At 43.5% G+C, this 21,180-nt stretch overlaps 1 protein-coding gene across 1 annotated transcript; it reads right to left on the bottom strand.

Moving 5' to 3' along the window:
* Positions 1 to 768: 768 nt before the first annotated feature.
* Positions 769 to 16,467, bottom strand: PPM1M (protein phosphatase, Mg2+/Mn2+ dependent 1M). Its single transcript, XM_079967238.1, has 10 exons — positions 16,158 to 16,467; positions 10,324 to 10,447; positions 7,625 to 7,879; positions 7,044 to 7,156; positions 6,130 to 6,214; positions 5,457 to 5,575; positions 4,183 to 4,246; positions 3,538 to 3,645; positions 2,789 to 2,937; positions 769 to 1,659 (listed from the first exon to the last, which is right to left on the bottom strand). Exons 1-10 carry the CDS (start codon positions 16,403 to 16,405, stop codon positions 1,494 to 1,496), a joined length of 1,431 nt encoding a protein of 476 aa, XP_079823364.1. The 5' UTR covers positions 16,406 to 16,467; the 3' UTR covers positions 769 to 1,493.
* Between the last annotated feature and the right edge of the window lie 4,713 nt (positions 16,468 to 21,180).

Genomic DNA, 21,180 nt, shown 5'->3' on the forward strand with positions numbered 1-21,180 from the left:
TAAACCATGTATGCTGTTTGAAGAGAGTATTGTACCTGTAGGAGACAAGACTGTCTCTGGTCATCTTCTACCCCCTTCAGTTTTCCTTTTCTAAATGGCACTCAAAATTGTAGGGTTTTAGAAGCTACTGAGTAGTTTGGCCCTCATTGGCCCATATTGATGGTTTGTTATTTTTAAAATAATGTTCTGTCTTCTAGGCATGCTTGTAAGGGGGGGAGGTAGCAATATGCTTTAGTTAACCTGGGGGTAGTCAACCTTTTTATACCTACTGCCCACTAATGCATCTTTCTTGATGGTAAAATTTCCTTACCATCTACCAGTGCTTGATGGAAGGATTCAGCTTGTGCCGTAGAACCCCCTACCACCCACCTAGAATCCTGAAACGCCCACTAGTGAGCGGTAGGGACCAGGTTGACAACCCCTGGGTTAACCTATCTGGCTTGGATTTGCATTGAGATGGATGTGCCATGAAGAATTGTTCTGAGGCATAGTGAGGATGTTACACGTTACCATAGCAACCCCATCCCATGTTAGCTAGGGCTGTTTCATACTCAGAACATATTAAAGTTTTTGATGGAAAACCCATTTACCACCAATGGAAAAAGCAGGATGCAATCGTATGAGACAGACCAGCTGATTCTGTTTATCTCTTTAGTTAAAACAGAAATAATTAAATACATTATGCAGTTAGATTGATTCTCAATTTGGTGTTTTTTATGCTGAACTTTACTGCAGGGTATATCTGTCAATTTGAATAAAGTTGTACCATTTATTTTAAAATAAAAACTAGATATTTTATTGCATTTAAAAATAACCATGTTTAAGTCACAACAATATACAAAATTATAAACAAAATACAAGCTTGTCTGACCTAAAAAAAGATTTATTTTTTTTTAAAAAGTGCTCACCACGTACCAGTACCTCAGCTTCAGCTTGAAGTTTTGAGGTAAAACTTGGTAAACACTATATTTAATACAGATTCCATTAAAAGACTGGGCAAACCCCTGTACAGAATTATTGCATGAAAAGCACTGGGACTTTCACTTAGTGGTTTGTGGTCATGTTTTCAGTGTATTGATGTAGCTTAACATCTTGCTGTAACTTCTGTGAGCCATGATAGAAGCTGTTTAGCTTGGTACATTTTGTAAGATATACAAAGTTGCTGCTAAAATCCCATTTAAGAATAAAATGGATTAAGTTCACATTAGTGGCAGCAGGCCATTTCTTTGATACTAATGCTATTGCAAAAGAAAGTCCAGAGGGAAGCTTCCATCTTGCTCCACTTACTGAGTTAGAAAAGCTTCTTTAAGGAAGTGGGACTTTACAGCTGCCCCAAGGGAATGACACCAAAACTGTACAAGTTGCGTTTTCTGCATTTGCTTTCCAATGAGGACAGTGAAAAGTTGTTGTTTTTCCACATGGCAGCTGTTGGCCTGGAAATGTTGTCACTAATAGCAATAATACCATCATACCATAATTAACTTGCTCAGTAGTCATGGGGTGTTCAGAACTGTGTTTGCCATTCCACTGTTGTACAGTGGAATAGCAAACACAGAAATGTCATCATAAGAAGCAGGCCTGTTACTGCCCATAGTCCAGTAGTATCCATCCTTCTTTCCCCTTGCTTTCTGCACCAGGCACTTGGCTAGTTCTGTAAACCTATAAAAACAATTACTTTGTTATCTCCCAAAGCAGTGATTACCAATCCTAAAGACAGGTGAAGGATGAACTACAGTACTTAAGGCACTGAGAGTTTGGTTTACTGTTCTGGTACTGCTGCCCACACACTACAGTGGAAGCAAACCGCTTCAGCATCCAATTTGAGTCTTGAGTACTGCCAACAGCTCTGGTAAACTAATTCTCTAGCAAAGCAATCTCAGCTAAATGTAAAAGGAATAGAATTTTGTCAGAGTAACTCTTAAGAAGATAAGAAAAGGGTGTTGGTTCAGGCTAGTGGCCCATCTAGTCCAGCACCTTGTTCTCACAGTGTCCAACCAAATGACTGGGAAGGCTACAAGCAGGTCAGGAGTACACTTCTCTGCCCACCAGCAATTCCTAACAATTTTGAAGACTTGAGACCACACAGGTTAGCTTCTTGTTGCCTTTACCTCTGCTTAAAATGCTTCTCTGTACATCAGTAACAGTTACAGAGAACTTAATTAAGTATGGAAAATGTTCAAAATGTTTGAAAACCGAAACTCTGCTTCTGATTGGCTGCAGGAAGCAGGACGTTCAGCTTCCAAAAATAGTTCGCAAACCGGAACAGTCACTTCCGGGTTTGTGACGTTCGGGAGCTAAGCTGTTTGAAAACCAAGGTACAACTGTATAGGTGATCAAGATAACTCAGCCTGAAAAAAAAAAACTCCCTCACAGTAAACATGCCTGGGGGGTGGGTAGAGGCACCCACATGGTCTCTTATACACATAGAACATACACCTCACAGAGGCTTCATTTTTCAGTGTGCAAAGATGAGCTAGCCACTGCTTCATTCTCATGCAGCTATTTCCTGAACAGCTGAGCAATGAGGATGATTGGGGGGAGGATTCTCTCTGCTCCCCAAATCTTTTCATCAAACAGCTGACTGCAGTTCCTGGTAGGAGGAGCTTGAGAAGAGAGGCTTTGTGGGACAGATCTGGCCCATGGACTGCCATTTCCCTACCACTGCTATGCCAGAACACATGTCAACATAAGCAAAAGCAGAGGTGTGCATATTCAAATATTTTCCAGTGTGTTTCATTCCCCAATTCTTTTAGCACAAATGCTCTTCAAATATTTTCTGCTAACTTACCTGTATGGGTCAGATGTGTTCTCCTGGACAAAATTCCTGACAATATGAGCCACATCGTCATTGGACATAACATCCCAAAGGCCGTCAGTTGCCATGATGAGGACATCGCCTTCCTTGATGTTTTGTTTGGCAAAGTCTAATACTTCAACCTAGTCAGAATGGACGAAAAGATGCAAGCTTTCTTAACTGCTATCCTCAAACAGCTGGATGTTTGCAGTCTCCCTAGAGAATGGTTTAAATGGGGAGCCTGGAGTCCAGCAACTTGGGCAGAGCCACAGGTCTGCCACGCATGCTTTAAATAGATGTCACTACAATAAGGGTATACAAGACAAGGCCTGCTGGATGGGACCAAAGGCTATCTTCTAGCACAGCATTATTTTTTTTCTAATGGGGGAAGCCTGATGTTCCTGAGAAACTTAGATGCATAGTATGGAGGCAATAGCTCTCCCCTGTTGACAAACACATCAGTAGACCCTCAAAGTCAGTATACACATGCATGTCTAATTGGGTTCCTAATGACTAGCTACCCATTCTGTTTAGGGCTGCAGCACTATATGGACCTACATTTTTTGGGGTGGTTTTTTTAAAAAAATAAAAATCAGGCAAAATACTAGAAATAGTGACAAAGCTGAATTAACTTTACCTGAAGATATTCAGAGGACCCAGAAAGGGGAAAGAAGCTGAACTACAATGGTAAAACCATGGCTGAAAAGCTATGAATGAAAAATGAAAACCTATCCATTTCCTACCTTTGGAATGCAGGACAGGAAAGGCTTGACTTCAACATCTGTTTCAATAACTCTCAACTGATGATCTCCCAGGCCTCGTGAAACAGCCAGGGTGCCTAGCAAGCGAGCCTAAAAAAGGATGAGGCATCAAGGAGTGGAAGAGTGTCACAAGCATAGAGCCAGTGGTAATTTCAAGTATCAAGTATAAACTTATTTAAAACATTCATCTTTTCAATGTAATATTCACAACAGATCACCATACTCATTTAAACACAAAGAACAATGTAATTAAATCTAAAAAAACCAATGTTTCCAGCAGCAACACACTTCTCAAGAGCCACATAAAAGCCATTAAGCATCAAGAGCTTGGGAATGCAATTTTGTTTTTATCTGGTCCCTAAAGATAATCATACTTGACAACATGTAAACTGACAAGGGGACGTTTCATAGTGGAGGCACCACTAACAAGGTAGCTCCACACTGTTGGTATGTATGCAGCTGTGCAATATTTTACATGTTGAGCATGGTTCCAACTATGGAAAGGCAGCATACAACTAAAATGTATGTATGTATGCATGCATAAAAAACAGTATAGGAAGGACACACTGGCTCTTCCTGCCCACCCACCCCCCTTTTTTTTCGCTTGCAAGGGTCCTGCAGGCACACCTGTTTTCCATGTCCATGGATAAGAGGATACTTGAGGTCATCTTTTGCTACCGTCTTGTATCCCCTGAAACGAGAAAGGTCATTTTTGCAGTCCTTCTGTAATACCATGGCCACAATCCAATATGAAGATAAACATGTTCAAACACACTAAATGTAAAACATATTACTCCGTGGCTGCAGTCTTTGTATATAAACGTCCCTTTAATGCAGACATATTAACTTTTCTGCTAACTGCAGTACTCCGTTACACAAGGAGGTTCACAAGGTTGTACAGGAAGCCTGTAGCACAGTTAAGAAAGTAATCAGTGACGTCAATCCCAAAGCCATTTCAGAGCACAAGCCTAACAGGTGGGTGGATTCAGAATTGCAGCTCAGATCCCCAGAAAGCACAGAACTGCAGCATTGGAAGGGCCTCATCCAGTCCAACCCTCTGCAATGCAGGGATATGCAGTTGTCCCACAAAGAGATCAAACCTGCGACCCTGGCATTATCAGCACCATACTCTAACCAGAAGCCAGACTACCATTAATTAACACTATTATTGAGCAGCTTCCATCTCACATTTATGTTTAAAAAAAACCCGCTGCACATTACTGATGGGTTCTTGGGAGCAAGCTTAGGCTTTTCTTCAATCCTTTGAGGGATTGAGCAACAAGAGCAGTGAGACAACCACTGTATCTCAGAATTTGATCTTGTCTCCTCTTGAAAGCCAAACACCTTTCCCCCCTATAATGTAAGCCAGGCATAGGCAAACTTGGACTCAAACTCCCATCATCCCTAGCTAACAGGACCAGTGGTCAGGGATGATGGGAAATGTAGTCCCAAAACATCTGGAGGGCCGAGTTTGCCTGTGCCTGATGAAAGCCATCCTGCCAGGTTAAGAAAATAGCATGGCTGAAGCAGATAGGCAACTAGAGACCAATAAGGGGAGAGAAATGAAGGACTGCCATGCAGAAAACGGTGGCTGGTACTTTGCTGCTCCAAAGGGCAAGACTAGATTAAGTGTAGGACTGGAGAGTGTAAACAGCAAGGAAGCAGATTTTCAGCTAAAGACTAGAATTATCTTCCTAACAACTAGAGCTATTTGACAGCAAAATAGATGAGATTGTAGATGCATTTAAGCAGGGGCTGGGTGGCTGTCAGGTGTTACAGGAGCACCCTGCACTGAGCAGAGTGATGGCCTCCAATGCCCTTTCCAACACAATTCCACCACACAAACACTGCTCATCCAGGGCATCCTCTTATCCAAGCCAAGAGAGGCTTGAGTGACTCACCAGCCTTCCATTGAGTAATCTCGATAAAGGACCTTCTGGCCCACATCATCTCCTCTCAATCTCCTTGGAAACTCAAACCGTATGAATTCATCTGCCAGAAGCTCTGGGTACATGAAAGCCTGCGAAGAAAAAGAACATTCAAAAATACTTAAAGTGGAAGCATCATTTTCAGGGGAATGTGGTAGAGAAAGTGGGGAAACTTGTGTTGCGTATTCTGCCACTGGTAAGTCCCTAATTATCAGTGGCATAATACTCTATTTCTATGGAGAATGGGAATAAAAATCCTTAAATTACTGGTATAGTATTCTAATTTCAAAATTAAAACAAGGGTCCCAAAACCATAAAAGCAACAGGAATGACATTTGCAGGGAAACCTGCTTCCTTACAGAGATTGCTCCTCACTGGATATGAATAAAGGTCTGGTAAATCACCACTGTTTGTGCAGTCTAATTAACATTATTCTGAATGGCAGAATATAGATCTATTCTATATAAGGCTATATTCAGACACTTAGTACTTCACACCACTTCAGTGCAACACAAAGCAAGAGGAGTAGTGATATCTCAGAATGAATCTGCTGTTCAGGATGACCCTACCACTCATGAGAGATGGGTAGTGCAAGACAGACATGTTGCCATTAGAAAATATGCAGAAAGGTGTGTGTTTTTCTTACCAGATGTTGGATTCTCTGCCTCTCTGTTTCTGGAGTGAATTCAGTACTCAGGGGGACAATGCTTTGTTTTCGAACAAGGAGTGCCCTAAATAAAATAATATAAAAACTGAGGTTAACTCTTTCAAGTGGATTTCTCTCATTACATTTTTCAGACATAGGAATAAGTTGACAGGTGTATGTGATTGTTGCTATACAACCAGCTTCTTTAGTAATACAGGAGGTGGGGAAGAAGATCCTTTTTGGGCCAGCCCAAGAACTCAAGATGTGTATGCCACCACCCTACAAGTATACATTTGAAACACCTTTCATCAATATTACAACAAAGAGACTATTTCTCCACAAGCTATGCCTGAAGAGTGGCAAGAAGTTAATCCATAAGACGGCTGTTAGCTGTCCCAACACTCTGCTCCTGAAGGCAAAAAGTGAAATTTCAATTCTTCTTTAAAAAGCATGCTCACAGCATCTTTATATTTTTCCAAGGAAAAACAGCCACACAGGACCTCCTTTCAGATCAGGACTTCAAAATTCTGGGAAGAGAGGTTTAACCCTTTTCTCCCTGCACCAGTTTAGCATTGAAAATCAACACAAAACACACACACCTGTTTCCACGCAAAGGTTCAAACAGGAAACAGGGAAGGGATTTTCATTAGGAACCTGATGTAGGGAGGAAAGGGTTAAACACCATTCCTGACCCTGATTAAGGCCTCCGGCAGCTGCTTTTTTTCCGATTTCAACAAGCATGCTTAATGTAATATATTCAACACTTAACAAAACATCTAATTTTGTTAAACAGAGAAAACTAACATTAACTGAATATCTTTCTTACTCAAGAGACATGAAGAATCCTGCTATATAACTAGGCTAAAAGGACAATGTTGGGTCTCATCCTAGGTTGCATTTGGATGTGAACTCACCTGCTGTCACCTGCGTTTGCCACATAGAGCTTTCCCTGCAAGTAAAGTGCAGCTAGTGCAGTACAACCTCCTGATTGGCCAGTAGCTTCCATCTCCTGACCAATTACATCATCCTGTTGGGGAAAAACATCTGATGATGATGCAATGCAGGTGCCGTATTTCTCAGCAAAGTCTGAAATCTAACTTTAAGACCACCGTTAGATAACTAATCATCCGGACACTCAAGTCAGTTCAAACAAACACATGCCACTTTCTTTTCGTGCGATTATGTTTTCGCATACATGATCGTGCAGCAAACGTTTCTTGTGAATTGGCAGCTTACATGGGAACAGATATGTCATAGTAAACTTTATATACCAAGCAGAAATGCATAGGGTACTAAGTCTGCATCGGCACAACATTTGACAATGAGTCATGGCATAAACAGCCTCATCAGCAGAAACTTCCAAGGGCTGAAGCAGCTGGTTTGCCTGGCTGTGAAAACAACAGGATCTTGAGCAAGATTTGTACCAACGGCCATCTGTGACATAAGGAGCCTTAACCCCCTCAGAAACAATAAAGGGGGGAACAAGGTCACTCACACATTCCTGGAAGGCCTTCTCCAGTGCTCCAATTACCACATCCTCCTGCCGAATTTGTTTTTCTTCCACGAACTGTGGGTCACTTTGGCAAACGCACTGCCCACTGAGGTGCATTGGGGGACGGTCTTGAGTGATGCCTTCCACCACATCCTCCAATTTCTGCTTGATGCAACAGTGCAAGTAGTTGGAGGCCAAGATAGATGCTTCTGGTCCACCATGACCATCAAACAGTGCCCAGTAGTGGCCAGTCAGATACTGAAAGTCAAAGCATTGAGACTTTTACCATCATTTAGTACATTCTTCCATGCTGTTGCCAGAACATCTGGGGGTGCAGCAGGCTGCATGTTTGCTTTGTATGTGGGAGCCAGACTCACAGTTCTCACTTAAGCAAGTCACCAATCACTCAACCTCACCTGCTTCAGTGTTGTTGTGAGGATTAGAATTATAAACCACTCTATAGTCTGAAAACTGAAGCAGACAGGTGTGTGCTTCAGGAATCAATTCATATTATTATTGAAACATTCTAAAACACAACCCTCACATCTGCTTGTTAGGAACTTTGGATAGAAATTCATTCACACAAGAGCAAGCATTTCCTCTTTTGCTGTAAGCCACAATTATACAGTGGTACCTCGGGTTAAGAACTTACCGTATTTTTCGCTCTATAGGACGCACCGGACCATAGGAGGGGGAGAACAGGGGAAAAAAATTTTTTTTCTTGTTCTCCCCCTCAAAAACAAGGTGCGTTCAAGAGCAGGCCTTGCCGCTGCCCACCGAGCTTGTGGAGCTGGCGGTGGGGGGAAGCGCTGTTTTCCCCCACCGCCAACCTCAAAGATCCCTGAAGCCTTTGGAGCACAGCTGCACTCCAAAAGGCTTGAGGCTTCGGGTACATCCTTTGTAGCCTCGGCAGGGCAGCGGGGTGGAGGCTGCGCAGTGCTCCATCTTGCTGTTTTGGCTTCGGGGACAGCTTTTCAAGCCTCCGCCGCCCCGTGGAGACTTTGTGCAGCCATCCCGAAGCTAGAACAGCTTCGGGCTGCTGCCTGCTATCCACAAGCCTTCTGAGCCCGGCGGGAATTCCCACGGGCTCCAAAGGCTTGTGGTTAGCTGCCCAAAGCCCGGAGTGCGCAGCGCCGCGCTCCCTGGGCTTCAGGCTGCAGGCAGCTATCCGCAAGCCTGTGGAGCCCAGCGGGAGTTCCCGCCGGGCTCCCAAGGCTTGTGGATAGCCTCCTGAAGCCTGGAGAGCGAGAGTGGTTGGTGCGCACCGACCCCTCTCGCTCTCCAGGCTTCAGCTTCATTTTGGGAGGGGGGGAAGTGCGTCCTATAGAGCGAAAAATACGGTAATTCGTTCTGGAGGTCCATTTTTAACCTCAAACTGTTCTTAGCCTGAGGTACCACTTTAGCTAATGGGGCCTCCCGCTGCCACTGCTGTGCAATTTCTGTTCTCACCCTGAAGCAAAGTTCTTAACCTGAGGCACTATTTCTGGGTTAGCGGAGTCTGTAACCTGAAGCGTCTGTAACGTGAGGTACCACTGTACTCCAAAGTGTACCATAGCATCTGCTAGTTCCACAAGGGCATCAGCTGCCCACTCTCTGACGTACAAACTTCCTCTATATTCCAAGTTTTACTCTGAGCTTTGCTGTTGTTGTTTCCTTTATCTAAATGGATTTGCCAGGCAGATACAAACCCGCAGCTCATGCCTTTCATGGGATTCTCAGAATGTTGAATGAGGAATTGAAGAACAAACCAAGCCATTCAGCGTTTGCCGCAAGAGGAATAGGAAGATGCCCTAATTGTTTAGAAATACTTGTGCTTCACTCATATTGACCCCACATGACTATGGTCCAGAAATAATTAGCCGACTGAATGGAAGCCAGATAAATGGGAGAGAATGTCATACTTGTGAGAGCAAAACAGTTAGCAAAAGCCACTTAAGACAAAGCTAGGAGCTAGATAGACATAGCTGCCACTTTTAATGGGTACTGCACCTGGCACCTCCCTGTCTGTGAACTGTGAAAAGATCTGCAGTCCAAAGAGGAAAAGAAGAAATACGTTGTCATCGTGACCTTTATCTCTGATCAATGCAAATAAATGACACAACCTCCATTTCCCACAATGTAAGAATGCCTACCCTGACATCTGACTGGATGTGAATATAGCATTCTGTAATAACTCAAAATATCTTACTAGATATAATGATTATGTAAGTCCTGTTTCAATTTTCTGACTGACAATAGTTAAATTAGTAAGTTGGCCACTATGGAACTGCTCTCTGCCACAGCCTCTTCCTGCTCACTAAATCCTGTTGCCTCTTCAGCTTCTGACACCTCCTCCTCCCAATCTTCTCCCTCTGACCACTCATTGTCGTCCCACCACCAATCCCTGGGTTCTGAGCCTTCTTCCCTTGGGGGTTCCCCAGTTGGTGCCGCCCACCTTTCCTCTGTTTCCAGCCAGTCCATGACAGCCACTATACTGAATATGGAATCTTCGAAAATTATCTCAAGATGTTACAAAGTTGGGGACAAATATAACTGCCAAGCAATTAAACTCATGCACTCTGTATATGTTCAGAGACATTCACCTATAGACTTCATGAAGTTTCAGAACTGAATCAAAACAGGTTCTGCCCTAGGCTGAGCCTTGATAAGTCCTGGCTCTAATTAATCCCTGCTGTAGACAGAAACGCTACATCTGAACTCACCTCAGTAGTGCACAGAATCAGCCACTCCTGGTCCTCTTCTTTGCCATGTTCCCTCTTTCTGATAGAGATATGACAGCATGTTGCTTGGTCTTCATTGAATTCTGATTTTTCTGCATTGATGGTTCTGATGGCACAAGAAACAAAATCACTAGAATAACTGAAGCCATTCCATTTTATTAGGTCCAATGTAAATGAAAACTAGCCATTTTATGGTTGATGACATAATTGACTTCAAATGACACCCTGCAGGTGCCAAGAAGCTTTGTAGTCTTGGAGCCTAAAAGCAGGATGCAATCTGTTTTATCAGACCTTATAAGATACTGGTGAGTAGGAGAGTACACCCAAATCACCAAGACTGAGAATCTATAGAAATCCAAGCTGCAGGCCTTTAGTTCAGGGCTAGCAGACATAATCCTAGAGCAAGCAAGTGCCACAGTCATTCATAAGGCCTTTGAGAAAACAGTGACAAGTGGTGTGATAGGAAATACCTGCATATTGCACGTGGTTATGGAGAAGGGGCAGCAGCCCAGCTATCCCTTTACACTCTGGGTCCTCTACGTTTATTCTAGGGGCTCCACGTTTTTTCTGTGGGTGCTGAACTGGGTGCCTTTCCCGTCACCTTTCCGCTGTTCCAAGCACAGGGGCACAGCAAGAATATAATTTAGCCACAGAATTCCCATTAATCCGATTCATTACGCCCTGGGGTGCCTTGAGTGATGGTCAGAGGCGCCGCAAGCAACACTGGCCTCTGTCCCTCTTTACTTCCCTCCCTCCTTGGATGCCCTCCCATGTCTATGTCTCCATCAGGCTGCTAAGGCTGAGGGCATCCTATTCCCAGCCCCTGGGGGGGCGGCCTGAGGAGACACTCCACAAGGCTTGGAGTGTGTTTCCCCAGAGAGGAGCCACAGAGTAAGGGAGCCGTGGACCCAAAAAGGTTGAAAACCTCTGCATTACGGAGAGAATGACTTAGCACAGGAAATGGCTGACGTTCTAAATGTTCTTTCCTCTTTCTGAGCAAAAAGTGTCCTCTTTCAAAAGATATTGCCCCACTGACTGACTCAACATTCACCCACACCAAGAGGCAAGACTTGCTATTTTGCCGTGCTCTTGTTATGTACCATAATCTATTGCAGCAGTGGGTCCACACAGTTTCAACATTAAGTTTATTGATTTATTTTATTAGATTCCTACAACATATTATTTTAACATCACACACACACACACACACACACACACAAAATAAAGTATTTCACACACAAAATAAAGTATTAGCCCAGAATAAGTTAAGTTTAAGCACTGCATCCAAAATTACACCCAAATAATATAATATTCCTATCTCAGACTACCATTTGTATGGAGTGTGATAGAAACTTTATGCCAGGCTTCCTCAAACTCAACCCTCCAGATGTTTTTGGCCTACAACTCCCATGATCCCTAGCTAGCAGGACCAGTGGTCAGGGATGATGGGAATTGTAGTCGCAAAACATCTGGAGGGCCAAGTTTGAGGAAGCCTGCTTTATGCTAACAAAGTTTTGTAATGTGGTGGGAGTAATCTGTTTTCGTTTTTGGTCATGTACATAATAAAGCTGTATCATGGCCTTTGGCTAATACAATAAAGTTATGGGAAAAGATGTACTAATCAGTTGCAAAGGACTCTTTATGTATCAAACCATGTGCCAATTTTATTAGTAATTTTTTTCACAAGTGCTTTTTGCCTTACTTTAGTGTACCAGATGTCAAAGAAGCACCCTCCAAATTCTTCCAGTATCTTATTATTAGGAGTTTGCCCACTAGTAAAAGAGAACTTGTTAGGGTTTCTGAGCTGTAAGTTAGGGTTATTTTTCATAAAAAGATATTACAGTCCAACGTAACTATGCCTGACTGCTAGTGGTGCATGAAGGGGTAAGAACCACAGAGTTATATTGCTAGACAGACTCAGGTCATGCCCCTTCTCCTTGCGGAGGAAGTGAAGCCTTTCTACTCCCCCCCCCCCAGCATCATGTAATAAACCAGAACAGACATGCTTAAACTAGCTCTAAGCTTGGAGCAAGTGTCTGAAGCTATCTTACTGCATTTTCCACCCAATTTAGCATATATTATCCTTGCTGCTGCATGAAACAATGCAGACCTTGAATCAGTAAGTAAATCATTTTAAACTTACTTAACAGTTTGTGTCTGCTCATTGCAAAAGGGATAGAAAGAGGTCAGCTATTACATGCTAATAAAAGGGTTTAACAACCTATATTCCTAATGCTATACTGCTGTGCAACTTTTATGAGTTTAATACTCTGTTACTGGGGGCTTTCTGTGCGCTGACCCCGCATTTTGAATCCAGGCACCCAGCCATTTCTTTTTGTTATTCACCCAAACACATGGGTCCATAGGGATTCATATATTTAATTTATTCCCACAAAAAGATTGAGCACGTTTAGAGCTGTTTTGTCCAGGAACTGCTTTTATTTCACCAAATACTTCCTCCCAAGAACTGAGCCACTTTCCTGCATATCCACCGCATATGTTGAATAAAGCCTAACATTGCACATCCTCTCCAACAGCTTGGTGAATAGGAGGAGCTAATATGGGCTAAACATATAGGGAAGAGATACAATTTTTGCAATATTTTAAGTGCTACCTATTTTGTCCAGGTCAATAAAGATTTTCTGGCACACTGAAGTCCAGTCATATTGATTGACAGTAATAATACAGTCTTTTCCCTGCCTGCTGCATAGCAATTTCCCAAATTGTCTGGAAAGCAGCAGAAACAACTAAAAATTTGTCTGCCCCTAATACATTAAGGAGGTGGGTGGGCTAAAACATTGTCATTTGTTTTGGTCCAATATCACTGAGGCAGCTCCTGCAACAAGGAAGCTCTTGTTTCTATTCCTACAACTACACTAACCTCAACATAAGCAACTTGTCTTCTTTCTTTCACGCTGAAAGCAGTTTTTGTCAGTCACATGGTGTTGCTTCTTTATTTTCTCTGAAAGTGTTTGTTCATATAGAGTTAGAAAACCTGCTGTGTTTGGCTCCCCCACCCCACCCCCTTGAGGATTTGTTGACCTCACAGAATGCAATTCATCTGAAGAGTTCAGTCTGAGGACAGGTTTATAATTTCAACAGGCAGAGAACATAAGATTTCCTGTAGCTTTATGCAAACAAATCATTAAGAAAAAGAGAGGCACTTGATACAATGGCCTCAGTTTCAGTTTCAACCTCAAATTCAATGTGTTTTTCTACCTGTAGAGCAGTGTTTCTCAACCAGGTGGTAGGGGCATAAGTATTTTTTTTAAGTACATTAGAAGTAAAACATTAACAATCTTAAAATATAAAAACATGAAGTATTATGTTCAGAAGGTGAGAAGATCATATGCAGTGTATTACACGATGTGCACGTCATCATGAGTGCACAATAGTTTGGCGTTCTCTCATGACCAGTGCAATGCACAATATACACAACTGAGCAGTTCACTGTGCATGGTGCAGTTAATTAGTCATGTGTTTATTTGTGCTGTTTATTTCCTTTACTCTTGGAAAATTGAACATTTATTTACTTATTTATTGGGTTCTTTGGAGGAATGGTGGAATAATAATGATATGATATGATATGATATGATATGATATGATATGATATGATATACAGTCATACCTTGGGTTGAATGTGCTTCAGGTTGAGCGCTTTTGGGTTGCGCTCCGCAGCAACCCAGAAGTAACAGAGCGCATTACTTCCGGGTTTTGCCGCTCACGCATGCGCAGATGCTCAAAATGACGTCATGTGCATGTGCATGTGCGGAAGCGGCAAAATGCAACCCACGTATGCACAGACGCGCCGTCACATCTTACGTTCTATTCAGGACGCAAACAGGGCTCCGAAATGGATCCCATTCGCATCCCAAGGTACCACTGTAATAATATAATATAATATAATATAATATAATATAATATAATATAATTAATATAATATTATGATAAATATAATATTAGTAATAACAACCTCTGAGCAATTTACAGTAACACACCATATGCTACTGCTATTACATAGCAAATATTCCTGAATTAAAGGCAGGTGTGTTGCAATGAGCAAGCGTTCTTGGAATCTGGCAACCCTGTAAAGAATTTGACCTTTTTCATAAAAGCCAGGGAGTACACTCTTTTGGCACATTCAATGCCCAATATTTCATCAACGGAAACCTCTCTCTCCCCCCTTTCTTCGAGTACTGCACTTGCAATCTTCCAATCCGCCCACCCCCCACCCCAAAAAAGGAAGACTGGGTATGAGATGGAGAGATCCTGGAAGTGAGTATTAATGTACTGATCCCAGTTGGCTTTGCTCACTAAACTCCTCAATCTCCTAGTTCTAGAATGGACTGTCTAAGTAGAGAGACTGGGCCAGAGCCAAGGGCAAATTTCATCCTAAAGCACAGAGGTCAATTCTGCCAAAGTGAAGCTCACGTATGTGCCACTGATTTTACTGGGGAGTTAAATCCCTTCAGCTGAACTCAATAGGACTTCAGGTGCTTCACTTTAGCAGAATCCTGCCCACAAAGTCAAAGCATTAAAATAAGGAGGATGCTTGTAGGCACTAAGTCACACCATTTAGGTTGTTGCTCCCTTATCATGGTCTTTGGTATTACTACATAGGTACAAGAAGGGGGAAGCAAATTGCTTATTTCTCACTTGCCTCCCCTTTCTATCCATTCTGTGTGACAGGATGGATGATGCTGTCGTCAAAGCACCACTGTGTCAGAAGAAACCAGTCTTGCCACATATTTCCTTGCCATACAACTATTAAAAGTACAAATGTTCTCTTTGGTAGAGAATCAAGCAATTCAAAGCAGCCCCACATTGCACCATTGTGGTTTACAATCTCTTGCTTTACCACTTGCAGCCAGGAACATGCAGGTTATGCTGAGGTGGTTGCTATCTGTACCTACCCTTACAGACTGTGCATTATTGTAACTTGTAATAACCTTACAGGGACGCGGGTGGCGCTGTGGGTTTAAACCACAGAGTCTAGGACTTGCCAATCAGAAGGTCGGCGGTTCGAATCCCCTCGACGGGGTGAGCTCCCATTGCTTGGTCCCAGCTCCTGCCAACCTAGCAGTTCAAAAGCACATCAAAGTGCAAGTAGATAAATAGGTACCACTCCGGCGGGAAGGTAAACGGGGTTTCCGTGCGCTGCTCTAGTTCGCCAGAAGCGGCTTAGTCATGCTGGCCACATGACCTGGAAGCTGTATGCCGGCTCCCTCGGCCAATAAAGCGAGATGAGCGCCGCAACCCCAGTGTCGGTCACGACTGGACCTTATGGTCAGGGGTCCCTTTACCTTTAATAACCTTACAATATTGCCCAGAACAAAGGCTACAAAATTATGATTTAACCAAAGCGGTCCAGCCCATCACTAAGAGTGAGACGTGGCAAAATAGTGAGAGAGGGACTTGAACCAGGGAACCCAGATGTAAGACTAGGGAAAAAACATTTTAAAATTTCAAAACAGCATCAGATTTCTCGATCTCCTTGATACTACAGGGACAAACAGAAACGTGCGGGCCAGGTCTGACTCTCAGCCAAAAGGGGCGTCCGCACACGTGTGCGTGAAAAATAAATGCACTAAATTAGGTAGGCAAGCAGGATTATCATGCCATATTTTAAAGTCCTGGCTTTTTAAGCTCTACGGGGCTACTTGCTGCTTTTGCACACCTCCAGGCTTAACCTCCAGCCGCTGTCGATTTGGCATGGTAGTCCTCAAGAGGTGTTTGTTTGTTTGTTTTAAGTTTATTTTTAAGGCGCTGCTTTGCAAGAGGCATCCCCAAGTCACGCGCCCCGGCCGCCCACTTACTCTGCATAGCCCGCGTTCCACTGGAGGGGCTTGTCTCGCGGCGGGCAGGCGACGGGGCGCTTGCCAGGCTGCCTCTCCCCGGCCGAGGCAGCTCCGCGCAGGAGTTTGGGCCGCCTGTACGGCAACCGGGGGAGCTGCGGCTGTGGCCGTGTGCTTCCTTCCTCCGTTGGCCGCTGCTGCTGCTGAGGAGCGCCTTTCCCTCGGCTCGCCGCGCTCAAGAAGCGCCTCTTGAACCAGTCCGAAGACATGAAGCGAAAGAGACGAGAGGTCCGCTCCCTCGCCTCTCCCGCAGCCAACTGAGAAGCCCAGCGCCGCTCCAGATCCAGGGAGCGGTTCCCGCAGCCAATGGGCGTCGCGCTCGTGACTCACCAGCACGCGGCAGCCAGTCAGCGCGGCGTTGCTCCGCCGGGTGTCACCAGGCGCCACGCACCTTCCTTGGTTTCTACTTCCTTGTTTTCATTTTCTCCCTCCTTTTCTCTGTCTCCCAGAGCTATGCTGTTAGGCAGGTGGCTTCCAACATGGGGCACCCCACACACACTGGGGGGCAGTTTGATTATTAACGGGGGCAATTCGAGAATGAATTAGACCAAGTTTAGGCTTCCTCCACCTGAATAGGAGTTCACTTTTTGAATAAGAATTATATGGGGGGGTCAGGATTTTAGAGATGCTTAGGTGGGGCATGGCCAAAAAATGGTTCGGAACCACTGCTTTAATTATAAAAAAAAAAAAAAACAGATCAGGGCAGTGGCCCACCCAGTCCAGCATCCTGTTCTTACAGTGGCCAAACCGCATGCCCTGTGGGAAGCCCAGAAACAAAAGTGATACCCAGCAGCTTGCTTTCAGAGGCGAGGCAGGACATAGCTGACAGAGCTGGTACCCACTGATAGACTTATGCTCCCTGAACTTGTCCCATCCTCTCTTGAAGCCACTGGTGCCTCCTTTGGGAGCGGATTCCATAGTTTTAACTATGTGCGGTGTTTTCTTTTGCCTGCACCGAATATTCCAACATTGTGGACGTCCACAAGTGCTTATGTGAAAGGAAGAAACGCTTTATCTGCTTTCTGCATCATTTTGTACATCTCTTATCATGTCTCCTTTTACTTGCCTTTTCTGTAAACTGAGAAGCTCAGAAAGTTGTAACCTTTCCGCGCTGGAGAGTTGCTCCATGCTATTGATCACTGTGGGTGACCTTTCTTGAGTGTTTTGCAGCTCTACAACATTCTTCTGGATGTGAGGCAACTGGAACTGTACACAGTATTCAAAGTGTGGACCAGGATTGGTGTTAAATGCTCAGAATGATATTTCTCTGCAAGGGGGTTGCAAGGATATCAGAATAAACAACCAGGTTAGACCAAAAATGCAAGTTCAAAGCTTTATCATCTTATAAAATGTTATGCAGCTTAGGATGTTATTTCTGTTGTGAAGAGAGAACCTGGAAAGTGGAACAGAAATTGGAATGAAGGAATTGCCCTACAACAAAACTAACCCTAACACACACACCAAGAAAAGGAAAAATACACACACAAAAAAGAGGATCCTGGCTAGGGAGTCTTCTAAAGATAGGAGAAACAAGGCAGGCATGAGATCAAAGCAATGAGGTCAAGTTTTGACTTTTGAAATGTCTACTGTGCAATATTCTCAGAATTTCTTCTTGTGAATTGGTTCTGAATTGTCATTGATGGGAGACTTTATACATGCACATTTCCTGGTGAACAAAAGTGTTCCCCGCCCCCCGCCCAGAATCCATAATGCCAATTGGCTTGAGAAAACAGCATTCTTCCCTGCCAAAATTCAGGTTTTGATCATCTTGATATTTTTATTATTTTTATTTCATTTCTATACTGCTTCATTTTAAAAAATAAGTAAATTTTACTACCCACATTAAAACATGGCACAAAACATGTCACAAAGCAATCCAAAATAAAATATTACAGAAGAAAGTCAACTATAAAGTACACCCAAAGCAATATAATTAACAGGATACTAAAATATTATCTAAAAGATTTCAAAGCAAAACATTAAATTGATGCAGTCTGAAGAATAGATGTAGCCATCTGTCATGTATGATCTAGCTGAGATTCCTGCATTGTAGAGGGTTGGACTAGATGACTCTCAGAGTCTTTTCCAACTCTGCAGATCTATGATTCTGTGAAAAGAGGTAAGGTACAGAATGCACATTAAATACAGCAATGTTAACGTGGGGGTGGGAATACTTTAACGTTGCAAAAGAAAACATGACTAAAGGAAGTCAAATATAAAATGCACATTTAAAACAACATAATTAGCAAGAGAATATTCATGAAGATAGAACACATCTGCAGCTGTTGTTTCCAGTCCTGCGAATGGTGGTTCATGGTGGGTAGTGGCTGTGGAAGCCCAGGCTCGATAACCTGAGTCTTTACTAAGAAACAGCCAAACTGGTCTCTCCACATGCATAGAAACTTTTCTTAAAGTAGAGAAGAATTCAGATTGCCTGCATCACCTTTCTTCACCCTTCCTGTAAGCTAAAACCACTCTCAAACTCTTACACACCTCCCACCTCTGGAATGTGGTTAGCTCAAACTTTTCCCAGGCTAAATCTCCTGCGGAAAGCCAAAAACTTCAAAAACACAGCTTTACTAATAATGAAATGATAGCATAGAATTTGAGAGTTGGAGACGTGTTTTAAAAGCATTAACTATGCATATATGAAACAAAAAGGCCTCTGACAAACAATAACTTGCACGGTTAAATAAGTTGGCCCTACTGCTTCTGCTTAGGGTTGCCCTTATAAAGAGAAAAACCCTTCCCTTCCCATTCTAAAACCCTGAAGCTGTGTTGTTAGGGAGCCTTGGTTTTCAAGGCATTAAGGGAACATGAGAGAAATGTTCTGAATCGCTCACGGTCCTCTTATCTTTGGAAGAGGCACTTGCACATGAAATAACAGTGTTACACTCATTGAAAGGATCTTGTTTGGGAGAGGCAGAAAGAGCAACATCAAAAGTTTGCAAAAGGTTTTGTTTGGATAAGTGTACAGCTAAACATGCTGGTAACACAGAGAGTGGATTTAATTGGAAGATCTTCCCACTGTATTGTGATGTAACCAATGGAAGTGTAGTTTCATGTATTTTAAATTTAAAGCACTATATAAAGTACCGGTATGTTCCTTTGTTAGATGGGGGTCTTCTCTCTTCATTGTGGCGGTGGGAGGGGGGAATCCTGCTACAGCAGTAAATAAAGATCACCCTCCTAGTTGTATTTTAATCACGACAGCTGAGCCTCTTCTAAAGACCATGAGTTGGAATCAACCATGTATTTGCACCCACAGAAGCCAGCGCAAGGACCCCTGCTAGTGCAACAGAACTATTCCTCCTCTCCTTCCCCACCACACCTTTCGCTCACACACATACTGTGGGATGGGTTTTTATAGGTAGGTAATTGCAATTTATCCCTCCAGGCTCCCACATATGTGGGCTAAATAGAGTTTTAAAATCCCACCGTGGACAGCAAAAATTAAAAGCACAGGAAATAGATTGTAAAATATTGTTTTAAGCAAGCCCAGCTATGAAGTAAAGTGGCTCTCCCTTTCTCACCCTGCTTCACAAAGAATCAGGAAACAACTTGGGAAATAAGTTTCAAATAAGATTTACTTACTTTAAAATCATGCATTGGTTCACAGCAATGGCAGCTGTAAAAACTATGCAGGCAAAATACTTACATTCACAGTATAACCAGTTTCAGGCACATACCTAAATCTGGAGCATGCACGGGGTACACCTGCCCTCATGGTTGGTCAAAGAAAGGAAGGAGGGGAAGAAGGAACAGAGGGGAAATGACATCACACAGAGTGTCTGCCTGTCAGCAGTACAGTTCTGCGGACTTAGCCCTTTCACATGCTAACTAGCAATAATAGGCATTTGTTAGGTTTGGCTGCTAATCTCCCACACATACCACCCCTATTTCCCTAATACCCATCCTGAGAGGAGGAATCTGAGTTCTTCCATCCTACCGTTTGAGGACTGGATCATAAACTTTTACTTTGTTTTCAATATATTCTGCAGCACCATCTAATCCCTAAATGAGATAGCACAGCAAGTAGAGTGAAAGGACCTGGACAAACTCCCCCTCCTTCATGTGTGCACAAAGGCCAAGATGAAAAAACAACAACGGTGCAATTCTAAAGCTTCCACAATCCTTAAATTGCTGCCTGGTCCAATCCATTACACAATCTTTCTGAGTCTGTATGCACATGGTGGAGGAAGAGGAGTGCTGGGGGAGCGCACTGCCCCCAGCAGCGCAATCCTGGTGGGGTGACATTGCGGCTGTCCCCCCCCCCCCCGCACGCTGGGCACCACGCCCCTACAGGCAGTGCACCACGCACCCAGGACATATGCCAGCCCCACCACCGCCTGCTCTCCGCCCCCGCCCCCCGGAGCATGAAGCCCCCCGGAGCATGAAGCTCCATCACTGTCTGTATGTCTCTGCTTCTGTAGAACCAACAGGGGCAGACAGTACTAGATGTTCCAAACCCCAAATAACTATGAAGAGAGAGAATTGGGAAGTGAAACTGACCACCAGTACACCATGCCTCAAAAGTGGCAACAAAGCGAGTAAAAATAAACAGGGGAAAATAAACCAAGACCGCAACCCTATGCACGTGTGAGTCAATAAACCTCACTGAATTTCTGCAGAGGATTGAGATGCTGTGGAAAAGTTGATTTTTCTGCTAACAGCACATAGGAATTACTTTGCTTTCTTTTGTATTTCAAAGGTTAGATTGCCCCTGAGATTCTCCCACCTCTTGCTATGAAGGTTTGATCATGTGGAACTGAAAGCAGAGGTGGGTCATTAGCAACGCAGATGAGCATTCTGGTTTGTGTAAATTTTGCTTTCTGATTACACCCTTTATGAAAATAAAAGCTGCGGTGTAGTGTGGTGTAGTGGTTAAGAGTGGTAGTCTCGTAATCTGGGGAACCGGGTTCGCGTCTCCGCTCCTCCACATGCAGCTGCTGGGTGACCTTGGGCTAGTCACACTTCTCTGAAG

The sequence above is a fragment of the Podarcis cretensis genome (assembly GCF_951804945.1).
Source record: "Podarcis cretensis genome assembly, chromosome: 2".
Lineage (NCBI taxonomy): Eukaryota > Metazoa > Chordata > Lepidosauria > Squamata > Lacertidae > Podarcis > Podarcis cretensis.

Excerpts from the sequence above, each read along its gene's own strand:
- PPM1M (XM_079967238.1), bottom strand. The coding sequence starts at position 16,405 with ATGTCTTCGGACTGGTTCAAGAGGCGCTTCTTGAGCGCGGCGAGCCGA. Across the intron at positions 6,215-7,043 it reads GCAAACGCAGGTGACAGCAG|GGCACTCCTTGTTCGAAAAC; the intron begins GTGAGTTCACAT and ends TATTTTATTTAG. Across the intron at positions 2,938-3,537 it reads TCCTGTCCTGCATTCCAAAG|GTTGAAGTATTAGACTTTGC; the intron begins GTAGGAAATGGA and ends CATTCTGACTAG.